At 32.6% G+C, this 18,492-nt stretch overlaps 1 protein-coding gene across 1 annotated transcript in view; it reads right to left on the bottom strand.

The window, feature by feature from the left end:
- Window positions 1–18,492, bottom strand: part of LOC111634725 (multidrug resistance-associated protein 4-like) — a 64,957-nt gene that overhangs the window by 29,769 nt on the left and 16,696 nt on the right. Inside the window, exons 3-4 of the mRNA XM_023379563.1 lie at window positions 2,356–2,461; window positions 2,058–2,276 (exon numbers count right to left, since the gene is read on the bottom strand). Coding sequence (XP_023235331.1) covers window positions 2,058–2,276; window positions 2,356–2,461 — 325 coding nt within the window. The remainder of the gene's footprint in view (window positions 1–2,057; window positions 2,277–2,355; window positions 2,462–18,492) is intronic.

Genomic DNA, 18,492 nt, shown 5'->3' with positions numbered 1-18,492 from the left:
AACATCAAGTATGGTACATCAAGCTAAACTGAGTGCATTACTTAGTGCAGTGAACTGGTGTAACCATAACATCACATACAAGAAGATGAACATGAACACTGACTCCTACATCTCCTCTATTATCTTGAAAAATCCATTTAATACTTACCCTATTAGCAATGAAATCAACTGGGTGATAGTAAATAGTAAAAACGAATTTTTAGTGAACTGATTTAGAAGACATGAAAGGGTCTTTATAACCAGAGGGCAGATGCCCTTGCTAGGTAGGCAGCCTAAAATGGTTTAGGTGAACACATTTCTACTGCTCTCACAAAAACTATTGTCAAACTGGACGATAAAGTTTAATCAACATCTATGGCAGAAGATTCAAAAAATTACAGACACAGGAGCAGTCACTCGTCTCGTTTTCACTACAATCAAGAAAATTAATCATCTATCCAAAAACAATCTTTTATATGAGGCGGTACAGTTCTTTATAGGGCACGACTGCTTTGCCAGCTATCTTGCACGCTTCCACATTCAAGAAATAAATCGATGAGAGCTGTGTTATGTGCCTGATAATCCACTGCACTACATTTTTTGAATGTCCAAGTGTGGACAGGAACGCTTTGAACTCCATCTTATTAAAAGTACACAAGGTATTGACTGTCTATTTGCGCCTTATAAACTGACTGGGAACGAAGCACTCTTCATAATCCTCAAAACTCTGATTAAAAAGTACTTTTGTAAGAATTGTAATAAACTGCAACAAATATAATTGTTCTTTTCTTGTAAAATGAGCACTGTGTACCGGCTAATACATATAATCGTGAAATAAATTTTAGTAATTTGTTATAACTGAATACAAACAACACCTTACAACACCTTACCACTAGTTAAAATTACTATAATAAACATCTTTCGTCTTTATAGATGAGCCCTCATCAAGAAAATAGTGTTCGAATTCGAAACAACTTAACATCAAACATTTCTTCAAAGATTTTAAAACAGAATTAACATAAAGGAATTTTTAACAAATTTATTCAATAAATTAAAAATTCCGATTATTAATTAAAGCGATTTCTAACAGCATTGAGATACGCCATTACAAAAGGGTTTAGAACGAACAAAAACCCCTTCTAGTATGCGCAGTGTTAAATATTACATAGTTATGTTATTGTATAAATTTTTAAAGATATTTTATTGTTATTATAATAATTGGAATTTTTAATTTATTGCAAAAATTTGTTGAAAATTCGTTTCCAATATTTCTGTTTTTTTTTTTCTTGTTTTTAAATCAATCGAAAAATTTTTGATGTAATGTTTGATGTTGGTCCAAATTCCTAAACTACATGACGAGAGCTGATCAATATAGCTGAAAAACGTTTAGGAAACTGATTTTACTACCCCAGTGTTAATGTGTACTTTGTGTTTAATTTAAAACAGAAGCTGGGTTAAAATAACTATTATATTAGATATAATGCCATAAACTTACAAATATATTGCAGATAAGGCTTTATAGGCCTATATTGTGTTATTTAACGTATCACTAATTGTTAGCTCTATCTTCTTTTCCCAATTACAACTATTATATAGTTTCTGTAATGTACATAACCGGCATCTGTCATCATTTTAATCCTTAATTAAATTGTAACTGTATTCTCTTATATTAATTATGTAAATGTATGAGCTATTTGTAGTTTCGTTTATCTTTATTTACTTAAACTTTTGTACACTTTATTCTTTGTAGTGCCCTATAGAACAGATATATTTAAAAAATATGTTATAAACGATAAAAGTTAACGTAACATAACTTTAGAGTAATACTGTAGTATGCGTCTAAACAACGAAACATAATACTAAATAAAAACATTAACTAAAGCAACTTTTAATACAAAATATTAAAAAATGTGTAGCAAAATGTCACTTCTTCACAAATTTTTTGAAATTACTTTGCATGACGAAAATAAAACTACCTATTTATCGAAAATTTGCGTTTAGAAACAGTTTATAATTATAATGTTAATTTATTTAATAATGTAATACTGTATTCATAATATATTACATTTGATACTTACCTTTCTATAGACCACAGTGCAAAAAGCTATTTTTAATTTCATTCCATATAATTGTGAAATAAACATACAAGTATTAAATATAAACAAATACATGAGACTTAAGCCAAAAAATCCTGCAACTATTAGATAAAAATTATATTGGTTCCATTCCAGTCTGTTCTCAAAATAATGTATTGTGAATCTTAATAAATATGTTTGGAATCCAATTACTGCTGTATGCTGTAAATATATATAAATATCAGTTCATTTGATTACTTTAATACATGATATAATTATTTCAAATCAGTTCTCATCTTACCTTGATAATTGCAAGTAAAAGTATTATTAGGTATTTCCATCCAACAAAGCGTAACAAAGCTTTCAGTATGCTTGGATTTTTTTGCTTCAGTTCTTTATTCCATTCTCTGAAAAATTTGTAATAAATATAAAAAATTACAACCAAAATTTCAATCAATATGTCCCAATTTATTTACATTTTAATCATTCTAACATGAATTTTTATACTTCGATATATTTAATTTTTAAATGCTGGTGTTTCCGTTTAAAATATTTTACAAATGCCACTGTTTCATTTACAAAACTGACACTTTTAAAAAACTGATGATAGCATCAAAAACCACATTTATATGTTTAACTTTTCTATTTTTCTATAATTTAATAGTTGTGTATTCGAAAATATTTCTATTTATTTTAACGTAATTTGATATAAAACGCAACAAAATTACTATTTCAAATTTCAACTGGCTGAAAAAACATTCTAGTTTCGCAGATTGATATCTTGTTTCATTATACTTTCAGTGGTATGTGTTATTTTCAAAGATAAAAATAAAAAAAAGTTAACTAATTACTTTACCTTCAGAAAGTGAATTTCCTCTTACCATCATGAGTGTTAATACACACTTATTTGTTTTATGACTGTAAATAAATGCTTTGGTTAGAAGTGAATCAAATGTCAATGTTATTGTTTTATTTTCATTGGAAGAGTGTTGAGTTTAAAATATAATAATTAACTTTCTTAGATTGAGCATGGGGATATAGCCATTAACCAGTGTTCAGTAGTATTCAAACAAGTCTCGTATATAAACTACGTTTTCTATCGCTCAAATGTCATATCATTATAATTTAATTACAGTTTTCTTTTATGTATTATTATTATTGTGTTTAGTGGGTTAAACTCGGTACACACCGGTAGCTGTGTACTATGCCAGACCAGAGTCATGGCATAGCAACCAAAAACTAACATTAAATAAGTGTGTCAGTGTCTGTATTCAGCATTTTCCTAACAATATGGCATGTATTACATATAGTGGCCTTTTGTAGTGCAATGTATGTATTTCTATTCAATTGTAATGTTCCCACGCTTTTGTGTAGTGTGTGTGATGTGTTAATATTATTAATATATAAGAATACATATCAGGTAAATAAAAAGTCCTTGGACTTTATTATCAGCATGCAATTCATACGTTTCCAAGACTAAATAAACCCCAAGTGAGTACATGTGCATTTGTATACAATTGCATCTTACACTAAATACTAAAAAATGAACCAACTCAAGGGTCAACACTACTTATATCGACTACACATGTTAGGGCCTCAAGCGCCACCGAATTTTTGTAAAAAAAAATTTTTATTAAAAAAAATTGGAAACGAAACTACAGTAGAGCGTCGTTTATCCGAATCAATTGGGGACTGGAGTTGTTCGGATAACTTACTTTTCGGATAACCGATTATGTACGAAAAAATATATTAACCTATCCCGTGTTGAAATTTTTCTCCATTGCGTGTCGCTTCGCGTTGAATTTTCGTCGATGTTAAGATTAACGTATATTTTTTAAAATTATAATCGTGGCTATTGTTTCGTTAAAAATTATTTCTTTATTTCTTACAAACAAAATAAATATATTGAAAAATATAAAAAACAAAAAATATATACTTCAGAAGATTATCTAGTATCAAAAACGCTTGATTCAGCACCACACACAGTCCTCAGAAAAACACCACACAAAAGTGCCAGTGCTGTCAACTAAAATACACACACCAACAAAAAAAATATTGGGGTAGCCCAAGATATAGCCAAAATTGCAGCGTCACAGTACCAGCAAAAACTTAAATTTGCTGACTGGAATCCTTCAGATAATTGACGTTTCGAATAACCGACTTTCGGATAAACGACGCTCTACTGTAGTTCTGTAACGGTCATTTGTAGCAGCCATTTTGTATCAGTGTTTCATTCCGCATTAAACGTTATTTTTTGCAAAACCGCAGTACTTTCATATTTTTACAGTCCATTAAAGATCGGCAAACATCTGGTTTGTCGAGGCGGATCAAGAAGAAAAGAGAGACAACTTCTCGAGCAAATAAGATTGGGTCAAACTTCATTAAGTCACCTATCCAAGGTAGGAGGAATTTATCTGTTCGTTATACGTAGTAGACAGTTTAAAATAAATCAACTCGAGAAATTAAAGAAAAAACGCGCTTCAAGAAGAGCTAGTGTGACGAAATTAATTAGTAAAATCGATAGTCTAATTGAAAGCGACGATAGAGAGACAGAAACTCATCTAGAAATACTGGATCAGTTGAGTCGAAAGGAAGAGTCATTGAGAACCTTAGACGGGGAGATTGAGGGTTTCATTACTAGCCCAACTGATTATGACACTGAGATAGTCAATAGTGAAGAATATGAGGACAAAATTATAAGTTGTAAATTTAAGATCCAGTCTCGTATTAAACGATTAGAAGCAGATTCGTCCGTGGTCACGGTGACACAGGGCCCCGTAGTTCGAAATAACTCCGCTAATATTAAGTTGCCGGAGATTCCTCTACCAAAATTCTCTGGAAGATATGAAGAATGGAGTAACTTTAAAATGCAATTTGATAATATCATTACGTCAAGCGAGCAACTGTCGGCAGAACAAAAACTACATTATTTGAAGGCTGCTCTCATAGGGGAAGCTAAGAGTTTAGAAACGTTAAACGATTCGTTTGCTTCATTGTTTCAAGCGCTACAAGAAAGGTACGAAAACAAGAAATTAATAGTAGAAACCCATGTTAATGCGATTCTGGACTCTGTAAAATTACCTTATGAGTCAGGAAGGGGTTTGAGGAGTTTAATTCATAGCATCAATAGGAATATGCGAGCACTAAAAGTCCTAGGATATGAAAGGAATGAGCTTTCTCATATCTTAATTTTAAATATCCTACTTCAGAAGCTTGATAAGGAGACTCTAAAACAGTATGAGTTCAGTATCAGTTCGAATGACGTTCCTAAACTAGATAATTTAATTTCATTTTTGGAAAAGCGTTCTCAGATTTTAGAAAATATTAATAAGACCACGTTCGTGAAACCAAGGTGCAGTCAACATAGAGTTAAACCGAAAAGCTTGTTCGTGAAATGTAGCATTTCTATGCCTCATTGCATTTTATGTAAGCAAAATCATTCTGTTTACAATTGTGATTCCTTTTTACGACTGGAAGCTTCCCAAAGAAACGATGTTGTGGCCAAAAACAACCTCTGTTTTAATTGCTTAAGTGATCGGCATAAGTTATCCAATTGCAACTTCAAGAGCTGCTGTATGATATGCCGAAAGCGACATAATACATTACTGCAGCGAGAGAAACAAGCTATGATTGGTTCAAATGTGTCAGTGGTCGACAGCAAACCGACTCCAATCAAGCAAGACCTTAATCCCGAAGCAATAGAGTTTCGTGAAAGTATACCTCATTCACTGTCATGCATTGACAATGGAAATAAGACAGTAATTCTCTCGACAGCCATGGTTTGGGTTTTAAATCATACTACCGGAGCCAGCATTCAAGCACGCGCAGAATTAGACTCAAGCAGTATGTCAAATATCGTTACTAGAGATTTCGCAAGTTGTCTGGGTACCCCGCAAGAAAGAATCGATCTCACAGTCTCCAGTATAAGTGGAAATAAAACTTCGGTCAAGTTTAAGCTGCCTGCCAGAATAATAAACAGCAATGGATCTTTTTCTAAGAAGCTAGAATTCTTAGTGGTGCCAAGAATCACGGATTTACTCCCTGTTTCCTCTCTACACATTAGCAAAACAGAAATTCCACGTCAGTTAGCTGATCCAAGATTTGCTACATCAGGCAAGATTGACATGCTTATTGGAGCTGAAACATTCTTTGAAATAGTTAAGAACGATCAAATTCGTCCAACGTGCAATAATAACCTAACATTTTTCGCAACACAGTTTTTGGATACATCGCAACTGGATCAACAGAATCTAATAATCAAGATCTAATATTATGCACGAATATCAGAGCCAGAGTCAGTCGATAAATGTTTACAGAGGTTCTGGCAAATAGAGACTCTAACAGATGCTCCAAGTTTGATGAGTAAAGAAGAGGAGTATTTCGAAGATCATTATCAAAGAACTCACAGACGTAATGAGGACGGGAGATACATTGTGCAGATGGCAACCAAGGACATACAAAACTTGGGAAAGTGAAGGAAATTAGCATTGAGGAGATTGAATCAACTGTGGAAGAGACTATCAAGGGACAATCAATTAAAGGAGTTATATCAGAATTTTATGAAGGAGTATTTGGATTTGGGCCATATGGAAAAGGTGCAGGAGCGTTCTGCTGATCAGACAGCAAACCCCATATGTTATTACCTTTCGCATCATGGTGTGTTCAGACCAGACAAAACCACTACAAAGTTAAGAGTACTCTTCATCGCATCTGCTCCCACAACTGCTGGACTGAGCCTAAATGATCATCTCTTGAAAGGTGAAGTAAAGCCTAAATGTTTTGTGTACTGTGTGTGATGTATTAATATTATTATTATATATAAAATACATATCAGGTAAATAAAAAGTCCTTGGACCTTATTATTAGCATGCAATTCATACGTTTCCAAGACTAAATAAACCCCAAGTGAGTATATGTGCATTTGTATACAATTGCATCTTACTTTAAATACTCAAAAATAAACCAACTCAAGGGTCAACACTACTTATATCGACTATGATCATCTCTTGAAAGGTGAAGTAAAGGAAGATGTTTTCGAGATTATGACAGGATTTCGAAAATACAAGTACGCATTTACAACAGATATCCAGAAAATGTTTCGTCAAATTCTAATTGAGCCTGCGCAACGAGATCTCTTAAGAATTGTTTGGAAGAACGAGGAAGATGAAATGCCAGTCACCTACAGACTGAAAACAGTGACTTACGGGACTGCCAGTGCTCCGTTTCTTGCGGTAAAAACTCTTAAGCAGTTGGCTCACGATGAAGCAGAAAGCTGTCCTCTGGTCTCTAAAACCATATTACGAGATGTCTACATGGATGACATCGTGTCAGGTGAGCAAGATTTCGATGTTGCCCTCGAACTACAATCTCAGTTGTGCAATATGTTGATTACATGTGGAATGGCACTACACAAATGGAACTCTAATTCAATGAAGTTGATGAACAGCAGTTCACCAGAAAATAAAGAACATTGCTTTTCCTCAAGTGCGGAACCAACAGTAAAAACCTTAGGAGTTATTTGGAAGCCGGTTGAAGATCAGTTCATATTCAAGGTATCGATTGCAGAAAAATTGCTTTATACGAAACGGGAAGCAATGAGTGTCATCGCCAGGCTTTATGACTCTTTGGGTCTTCTAGGACCAGTTATAAATCGAGCAAAGATCTTTCTACAGAAACTGTGGCTCAGTAAGCTCGAATGGGAAGATACCCTACCAGAAAACCTTAACTATGAATGGGTGAACTTTGTATCATCCTTGAAAGCCCTAAACGATCTTAAGATTACCAGATATATTTTGACAGATCCCCTTGAAAGAGCTGTCTTGCTAAGATATGCAGATGCCTCAGAGTCAGCTTATGGAGCAGTAGTTTACATGCATTGCATAAGGGAAGATGGAACTGGCAAGACACGACTTATTGTTAGTAAATCTCGTGTCGCTTCTCTTAAGGTAATTACAATCACTCGATTAGAGCTATCAGCTTGTCTTGTACTGTCTTAGCTGATCAAAAAGTATGCTCATGTCTGTGAATTGATATAGCTGAGGTGATGTTACATACAGATTCAACTATTGCCATCGCTTGGATCAACACTCCCGCATATCGCCTGAAGACCTTTATTACGAATCGAGTGGAAAAGATACGATCTATTACTGAAGGCTGTCACTGGAAACATATAGCCTCCCACTCCAATCCTGCAGATGTAGTTTCTCGGGGTTTAAAACCGCAAGATCTACTATCCATGGAATTATGGCGGAATGGACTGCAATCTCAAACAGCATCATCCGTTGAACATCAGAATGAATATGCCATCGACACTTCCTCAGATGAACAATATCTATCTGAGCTGAAAAAACAATCGGACGTTAATTTAATGTCAGTGTCAAGCTCTGACCTTGACAATACCTTGTTTGAACTTAATAAATTATATGAAATTAATTCGCATACTCAGTTATATTTTCCGGTTTCTACATAACATAAGGCATGTAAATCGTCGATCTGGACCTTTATCAAGGGAAGAACTCCAGGAGTCCAAAATTTATTTGATCGGCAAGGTACAAGGAATTGCCTTTGCCGAAGAAATAAAAACACTGCAAATGAGAAGGAATCTAACGAAAGGTCAGTTAAGCAGATTGCATCCCTTTCTAGATAAGCAAGGCATAATGAGAGTCGGCGGTAGATTGAGCAATTCAAATTTACCATTTGACAAAAAGTTTCCAATTCTGCTACCTAAAAATCACAAGTTAACCCACTTAATTATGAGATATTATTATCTGAAAAATTTGCATGTTGGTCCCCAGACTTTACTTTACCTCGTCAGACAAGAATTCTGGCCTTTAAGTGGAAGAAACCTGGATAGAAGGGTAGTACATGAGTGCATCGTTTGCTTTAGAAATAAACCCAAAAGTATGGAACAAATCCTAGGAAATCTTCCTTCGGAGCGAATCACTCCAAGTTCCCCTTTTAAATGTGTAAGGATTGATTTTGTGGTCCTGTTCTTATTAAATATAAGGGGCAGAGAAAGGGCATCGATCACAAGTGCTACGTCGCAATCTTCGTTTGCCTTGTGACTAGGGCAATTCACCATGAAGTAGTTACCGACTTATCAACCGAGGCAATGATAGCAACGTTGAAAAGATTTTTTTGCAGAAGGGATAAAAGTGCGTCAATCTGGACAGATAATGCCACAAATTTTGTGGGTGCTAGTACGGAGTTGGAACGTCTACATAACTACGTAAGAGTACCTCCTGACAGTTTAGCTGATTATCTCACCAGCGAGGAAATCGCTTGGAAGTTCATTCCACCCAGATCACCAAATTTCGGTGGCCTTTGAGAAGCAAAAGTGAAGCCCTTTTAACATCACCTAAAAAAACCGTGGGTAACGCACATCTACCTATAGAATAGTTTATAACCATCACAACACAGATAGAAGGAATTTTGAATAGCCGACCGCTCACTCCTATGTCCTCTGATCCAAGAGACTTCCAAGTTCTAACTCCGGGACACTTTCTTATCGGAAGACCTATGATTAGCCTACCTGAATCAGATCTCACTAGTAAACCAGATAATTATTTGTCTCAATGACAAATGTTAACTAAATTTGTTCAAGTTATATGGCGTAAGTGGAAATTGGACTACTTAAACAACTTACAGGCTCGACATAAGTGGCAATTTGAGAAAGAGAATATAACACCAAACTCAATGGTCCTCTTAAAGGATTAAAATCTCCCACCCGGTAGTTGGTCGCTGGGCCGAGTACAAGAAGGGATCTGACGGAAAGGTGAGAGTGGTTCTGGAGAAAACGCCTAGTGGTGTTTATAAGAGAAGCATAACCAAATTGAGCTTGTTACCGTCCATCTAGAAAAAAAATGTGGTTCATCTTGGTGATCTATATGTGCCATTTCTGTTGTAATTATTAAATTTAAATTTATGTTTAACATTGTTTATTGAAGTATTACTTCAACGCAGGCCAGAATGTTAACGCCTCAAGCGCCACCGTATTTTTGAAAAAAAAAATTTTATTAAAAAAATTGGAAACGAGACTAGTTCTTAACGGTCATTTGTAGCAGTCATTTTGTATCAGTGTTTCATTCCGCATTAAACGTTATTTTTTGCAAAACCGCAGTACTTTCATTTTTTACAGTCCATTAAAGATCGACAAACAATACATATCCACTTAAGTTTTACTTTTTTTTTGGGTTGGACAAGATTGGAAAAACATGCTGATTTAAGAAAACAAGAAGGATCAATTTTGACAGGATTCCAATACTTTTTTGTTAACAATACATAACAGCCAGGAAGTGAAAAGTGTGATTTTACGTGTTCATTGGTGTAACTTTTTTTTGTGCAATGGGTTCATTGTTTAGATTACATTAATTGTTCATCTTACAATTATGTGAATATTTTCTGATACATTCTATTAAATGTTAGCAAACAATCACTAATATAAAAGTCGCTGTTTGTGTGTAATTGAGCCTGCGCAACGAGATCTCTTAAGAATTGTTTGGAAGAACGAGGAAGATGAAATGCCAGTCACCTACAGACTGAAAACAGTGACTTACNACTTAAGTTTTACTCTTTTTTTGGGTTGGACAAGATTGGAAAAACATGCTGATCTAAGAAAACAGGAAGGATCAATTTTGACAGGATTCCAATACTTTTTTGTTAACAATACATAACAGCCGGGAAGTGAAAAGTGTGATTTTACGTGTTCATTGGTGTAACTTTTTTTTGTGCAATGGGTTCATTGTTTAGATTACATTAATTGTTCATCTTACAATTATGTGAATATTTTCTGATACATTCTATTAAATGTTAGCAAACAATCACTAATATAAAAGTCGCTGTTTGTGTGTGTGTGAATTTCTATAACTTCTGCGATTGTTATCCAATCCAGATAACATTTTAGTTATATTCGTTTAACGCTTTAATGGAAAGTCTAGGCTTTTTATTTTTCAAAAATATTAGCTATAGAATAAACATTTCATTGATTTCGGATCGATGCTCGCATTATTCTTTCAGTGATGTCAGTGATTACGTGACATTCATGCTTCATGAGGAAATTTCCTTTATGTTACGTTCTCAAATATTTTGGCAAATAGCTTATTTTAAACTTATTTCATTAAATTTAGAATTAAACTTAATAATAGCCTCATCGTGTCACTTCTATAATATTTTTTTTTAAAATCTTTTTACAGTGACTACCTGATGATCGCACATGATGAGGGAAGTGTTCTTAAGTTGCATTCTTACATATTTTAGCAAATCTCGTGTTATAAACTTTATTAAATTTAAATTTTACAAACGATAGCTGTGTTAGGTCACTTTAAAAAGTCTTTTCGTAGTGACCACGTGACATTATATTATCCAATCGGAAGTAAAGATCTAACGAACCTATTATTTAGAAAGTGCACAATAGCTTATCTAATTAACGTACATACAACTCACTTTGGACTAAATTATCAATGTGAAATTAAAATGACTCGCTATTTTGTCAAAAAATGCCCAGGGAGAGTGGAAGAATAAAATTTGTCAGATAAATTTTAAATCTGAAACAATAAATACAACGGAGATCCCTGAATGCAGTAAACGCCGACTTGAGCAACATCGAGTAAAAACGAATTTGTCAAGAGTTGCGTAAACAACATCACAACATCAAGCTCGACTTAAAATTTATCTTAATTCTTCAATCTTAACTTTCTCGTAGAAAATATCCCACCATGCTTGACTGAAGAATTCCAATATCATTATAAAATAAATATATCATTACAACATTATATCTCTTATTGCATTCTTTTACTTAATGTTTAGACATAATGTCGTAATGCGAAACTTTTTGTAGTTGTTGTATTATCATTTCGATAAGTTTATTTCTCAAACAGAAAGCATTTCTGTTGAAACAATCAACCACAAATTCAAAGTTGTCTGTAATTTTTAATGCATTGTTATTTTGTAGTTAGATATCCGATCTTTAAAACTTATTTTTCAACTATATTTCAAAGAAAAGAAAATTATCTAATTTACCCTTAGCAACACTATTTATTACTTAAGAAAATAGTCAGGGTATTAAATCCAATGAATATTTACTCCCAAATTTATAATTTATGTTTTACTTTTTTAAATTCTCTATTGAATTCATACCAACCATACATTTCAATTTAGCTAGAGTTTGGTCTAAATTTCATTCCTGAAGAAAGTTTTAAAGAAATTAATTTAAAAACTTTTTTGTTTCATGTATCTTTATTGCATAAATTAGAAAAACTTGTTAACAAAAAGCAAAAGTTATTTCAAAAATTTTGTCGTTTTTCTAGTAGAATTTTAGATATCCTTAAAAGGTTGAGCAGTTAAGGTAACAGATTTCTACATTCAGTACGAATTATCATATTTGGACAAGTTGTAATATACCTGGAATTTTTGGGAGCAGCTCCTTCTAGATACTTGCCACGTCGTACAAAATTCACTTGGCCCATAATTAGCCTGCCTGAACTTATGCAAAGCTGAGTTAAATAGACTTTATTAATACCCACAACATTGAAATGGTGAAAAAATTATAATTATAGGCAAACCTTAACAAAAATTATAAAAATTTTTGATGTTCTTAATAAGTTTGAATATTTGAACAAGATTTCATGAAATAAAAATACTAAATAACTAATTTTTCCTGACAACAAAAGCTGGAAAGATCGTAAATTCAGTCAATATACAGCTAGTACCTAATGCCATGTCTTAACAAATTAAATCTGTAAGCAAGATTAATAAAAAAAGAAATAAAAGAATTATTCTTTGAGTTACAAAAAGTAACGTTAGTTTAAATTATTAGGAACCACTTCAAGTTTTAAAAAGATTTTTCCACTCTGGACTGTCAATCCAATGATAAACATAAAAGTTTTCAAATACTCCTAATATTGAAAAAAGTTTAGACTTCATTTTCTTCGATTAAAATGGTGAAATAAATGTCTTTAAAAAATTGGCTTATTTTATTTTTTAACAAAAGCAGATCTAAAATGAAAAATTTTGAGCTGAAAAACGTAAAAATTTTTCATTTTAGATCTGCTTTTGTTAAAAAAGAAACAGAAGTGATTGGAAAATTCTTTGAATTCATTTTATTTATTGCTCTCGAAAACCATAAACGAATGCATTATGAAATATAGCTGGAAAAATCTTCGTATGCACTGTCACAATGTAAAACATGTGAAATTATTACAAATAAAAACGATTTAAAAGTTAACCTAAGGTATAATGTAACAGGAGTATTTTAACAAAAGAAAACTGTTTAATTCTAAGCATGTTTATTTCATTTCATCTTTTTCCAAGTAGCTACTATGATAAGTACAGTCGATCCCCTATAACACGGGTTCCTATATTTCGGATTCCTATATCACGGCAAAAAATTGCGACAGTATTCGTACAAACATGCTAAAAAAACTCCTATTATTCCGTAAAACGTCATCGCCCACTCGTATCGCGACAGGATTGTACAAACCGTTTAGTTTAAACGAGCAGCGGACCTACTAAAAACCATTTATTATTTAACGTCCATCAAAATTCTATTTATATTAATGATGTTTCTTAAGTTCAGCGAATTTTTCGCAAAAAAAATAATAATTTATCAGGAAGCACGGGAGCGCCATTCGATGACAATCTTTATGACGGAAACAAGCTTAAGCAACGGCATAGTCGTACGGTGCACACTCGGTAAGTAATCCTACCATTTTTTGTTTATAGCATAGTTTATATGGATTATTCCCAAAAAATTATACGTATTTTGGAAATGTTAAGTCGAATTAGTCTAGAATCGATTAATTTTATTGAAGAAACCTTTGAAACAGCCGTAGTCCGTAAACTGCATACGTGCCGGGCTGTGATTGGCTGGACTCGTAGAAGCTGGATTCATAAAAACAGGAACGTATCTACCGTGTTATAGGAGGTCGACTGTAATTTACTGGAATGGATGTATATTAATGTTTTCTTTTATTTTTATGATTTGTAATTTATTGTTATTAGTTTACTACGAGTGTAATAAATTATTGAGACTTATTGTATTTATGTAACTTCTATATGCAAAAACAAACGATTTTGTTAGGCTATAAGTTTCAGAAAATGTTTTTTATTTGCCCCTGTAAATAAAATCATATATTATTTGACCAGAGGTTACACCAGGGTAAAATTCTTATTAATATCTGATAGTCATAATAAGTTAATAATAATTATTATTAATTTATTAATTAGTAATCAAGTTTTTTCATTTATTATATATAAGAAATATAAATACGATTTTACAAAGATAAAACTTTCCTTTTTGCCATTCACACCATCAGCACTCCTTAAATAATTCACAAAACTTCAGAGACGACCTTTCTTCTGAGGCTATTGCTTCAGCAAAAGAATGTAAAACAAGTAAAGCGTCCACTTTTAAGTTTTATCTTTGTAAAGTGGTATATATATTTTTTTATATGTATTAAATGTAAATAACTCAGGTCATGTACTGTACTTGTATTAGTGTGAACCACTGGGGAAATCGTAGGCCGTCTCACCTCCATTTCCGGCAACAGGTCGTTAAACCTGCTCACTTGTCAAGGTGGCTAAATTACGATTACTGGCTCCAAGGTTTGGAACTCTCATATGTCGGTCGAGTAGAGGGAGAGTATTCGGGGTCGACGATAAGGCGAAGGCAGTATACGAGTAAAGGAGGATACCATTTAACAAATAAAACAAGTTTATTCAAATTAGACAAGATCGACATGAATTACAAACACTAATTTCTTCGATTAATCGACTAAGGGCTCGAGAGAGAGTTTACATGGGTTTCCATACATCTTTGTAGGTTTACACGGAGATTTAAGTCCACTAAGGCACATAGATATTCAATAAATAATGTTTTTAGGGTAACCCATTTTTAGCACAAGTATAAAAGTTCGCGACTGTGGGGATGGACGATTTCGATGTTCGTAGGTTCGGAGCTATGGCGGGTTCAGTGATTTTCTTCTTACGGTCGGCGATGACGTTGGTCTGGCTTTAGTTATGTGACTCCTCTGAGAGGGGAAAGAAGCATTTTTTCTAGTTTTTTGCTGGGAAAATCGGTCACGTGATCGGTTGTTATAGAAGATAAAAATTATAGGTGTTCCCGAGACCAAATCAAGAGACGAAATTTTAATGCTAACTATAAAATTTTGTGCAATTGAGCTGCAGGCTGTGTGAAAACAATAGAATGTTGATAGTTATGGGAGAGGGATTCAAATGTTCTTAGCTAAGATTGTATTTTTTGTCAATCCTTTATATAACAAAAGTGGAAATAATTAAATTTTTTCGGTTATAAAAGTTCCAGATCTCATATTAAATTTTTATATAAAAAGTTTTTTCATATTTGAAAGACTACGTGTAATGTAACAGAATAATATTCCAGTTATTTGTTATTGTATAACATAGAAAAATATTCAACTTAATCAGATTTTTTAATACAAATCGATTAACTTACTTCTGAAGTAAATCCCCTAGATACTCTGAAGTGTGATATTTTGAAGTCTCATATAGATCTTCTTCTTTTAACAATCGCTTTGATCCTTTGATTATTATCGGAAAAATCCAACTGAAAATAAATAATACATTTATTAGTGGTGTTAAAAAAATTTCTTATACTGAATGTACGAATATTGCCATAGTTGTACTAATATGACTATACAAATTATTTATGACAATCGCAGTGATTTTTTTTCTTAAAGATCGAATGGCAAAAAGCAATTTAATTAAATGAGTGTTTTGAATTTTTTATCCTTATTATTCTCCATCTTTATAAACCTGTCTGATATATATTTTTCCTGGAATCGTTTAGTATAAAATGTAAATCTGTATTAGGAATAATCCTCATATTATATAAATTCAGCAGTTACAAATGATAAAATTTATCAGGTTTACTCTTAAGGTTTATTTCCTATTTTCAAATCTCCATTATAGCAAGATATCTTTTCTTTTAAAACCTCATTTAAATGAAATTTTTCAATAAATAAAACAATTGATTATTCTGAAAGCAAAACTTTTCATAAAAAGTTAAAAAATAAAATTCTAGTTTTAACTTTTTGCAACAAATATTGTAAAATTTTAAAACACAGTATAATACAGTCATTTCCACATACAGTCACATTTGTATTTGACTTAATCCTAAGGGAGAAGGGAGTTTTGTAAAAATGGAAATAAAACAATTAGCAGACTATTGACCTACACAATAGAGAATCTATACTTTCCATATTACTAGTCTAATACTTTCATTGGATTAAATTAACACAGCTTTTTCCTCTGATCTTTAAAGATAAAATGTACTGTACCTGAAAATTTTAACACAAACCTGATGTTAATAGATGTAACTTGAGTAAAATTATAGAGTTAAAATTCGATATGTTTATTCTTTTGCATTTAGGTATCAAAATACAAAAAATTGAAGATAAAAACTCATTTCTTCCAAGCATATTGTTAGATTTTTGACAAAAATGGAAAAATTCAAAATATACTCGTAGTTATTCATGGAATGTTTATATTTTACCATTTTAAGAATAGTGATGGCATTTTTGTGATGCCACAGGAACAAACTAGTTCATTGATACAACAGAAGCAAAGATGTTTTAAATCCTCATTAAAACTTTATTGAAAGCGTTTAACTATTACGGCTGTATAATTTTAAAAGTTTTGTATAAATATATTTTTTTTATATATATATACGGGTTGAGGCTAGAGAACGACGAGATTGAGCTGGAACTTTAAATCTTGAGTAGTATACTCACATTAGTTGTGTTCTCTTTCAATGTATAAACCTTCTGCTTGTAAACAGCGATGCGTTCGCGACTTCCAATGATTATATCAGTGCATCAGGGCATCATTTCTAAGCTTCTATGCAGCGGCTTCGTCGTTTATTTCGTCACAATAGAAACCAAATCGAATAAACGACGATTGTCCCTTCAGAGCCAGACTTGATTTTAGGGAAAAGATAAAAATCACATGGAGCTAGGTCAGGAAAATGCAGTGGTTATTCAAGTAGTGTGTCTCCCTCCTTGGCCAATAACTGCTTCACTCACAGAGTGGAATGAACTGGTGTGTTGTCTTGATGGACGATGTAGCCATTTTTTTCAGAAGTTTCATCGCTTTCTTCTGATTATTTCTTACATAGACTCCAGAACTTTTTTGTAGTAGTATTGGTTTACAATTTCTTTCACTTTTCGCACATTTTCCTCGGTTTTTGATGTGCTGGGCCGTCTAGATTGTTTATCCTCTTTCGTATTAACTCGGCTTTCAGAAAATCTCTTGTGTCATTCTAACACACGTGCACAAGAAAGATATGTGTCTTTGTACGTTTCACGTAGCAGGTTATAAAAATAATTGGAGATTTTTTCAATTTCACCAAAGATTTTATGGTTGATACGCTGTTTCATTTTCAAGCTTGTCATTTTGCCGACATGCGCTAACAACACGTCCACTTGCTGCAAGCATTTACAATAATCTAATAGCGGTAGCAAGTGGAGACGTGCTGTGCTTATTCTTACTTGCTCAAAGTCGTTTATCCATCCACTCACTCTGGCTCACGTGCGGTTATTTTGTACAGGCGATCATAGTCTCTTTATTCTCTAGACACACTACGTATTCCTTTATTTATAAAGGAAAAAAGTTATTTGTGTATCGCGTTATCGGGACTATCGTTTTTAGATCAAACAAAAGAAAATCAATCTACTTTTGTGTGCTGTTGTTATATATATTTGCCTGGGTGAGCAGTAAGCAAGCATAGGCTTCTGGGATGAATTTGCGGTTTTGGTCTCAGTTTAAAAAAATTCACGTTAGATTTTTATCATTTTGGTGTGACAATGCTCAGTAGAACCACTGCGTGTGTAAAAATTATTTGTTAGAATATATAATTGAATTTCAGATAAGAATTAATCAAAAAACGGTTAATCTTTAAAGCTTAATAACAAAAAAAGTGTTTTTATATTTTTGGATGCTGTTTATTGAAATTTAAAATATAGACAGTGTCTTCAAGTTTTTGCAGTTTGGTGATTTCGATTAAACGATGGTAAAGTTATACGACTTTAATTAAAAAACTTGTTTTTTGAACACGGATAGCTTTTTAATTCAGAAGTTTTGATTTTGTCAATGTAACTTACTTATTAACTTGTTTCAAATTGATTAGAACTTAAACAAAACGTTTACATATTTAAATAATGTCATACATCCCATTCCAAAATATCAATTGGATTTGTGTAAATCAATTAATTTCTAACTACATTCGATCTGCTAATTCGCACGTAACGCTATGTTTTGGAAAAAACTTTAACAGAATTATAAACCAAATATAATTATAATGAAAAAAGATATAATTTAAAATAATATATATGGATAAATTCAGTTAATTACTGTGACAATGATATCGTATGAAATAGACGTGCTATATCATAACTGACAAGGGAAC

This window comes from Centruroides sculpturatus, unplaced genomic scaffold (genome assembly GCF_000671375.1).
Source record: "Centruroides sculpturatus isolate CEXI.00-Female unplaced genomic scaffold, Cexi_2.0 scaffold822, whole genome shotgun sequence".
NCBI lineage: Eukaryota > Metazoa > Arthropoda > Arachnida > Scorpiones > Buthidae > Centruroides > Centruroides sculpturatus.
Note: the sequence above shows the minus strand (reverse complement) of the source record. Positions and strands in the feature narration are given on the sequence as shown.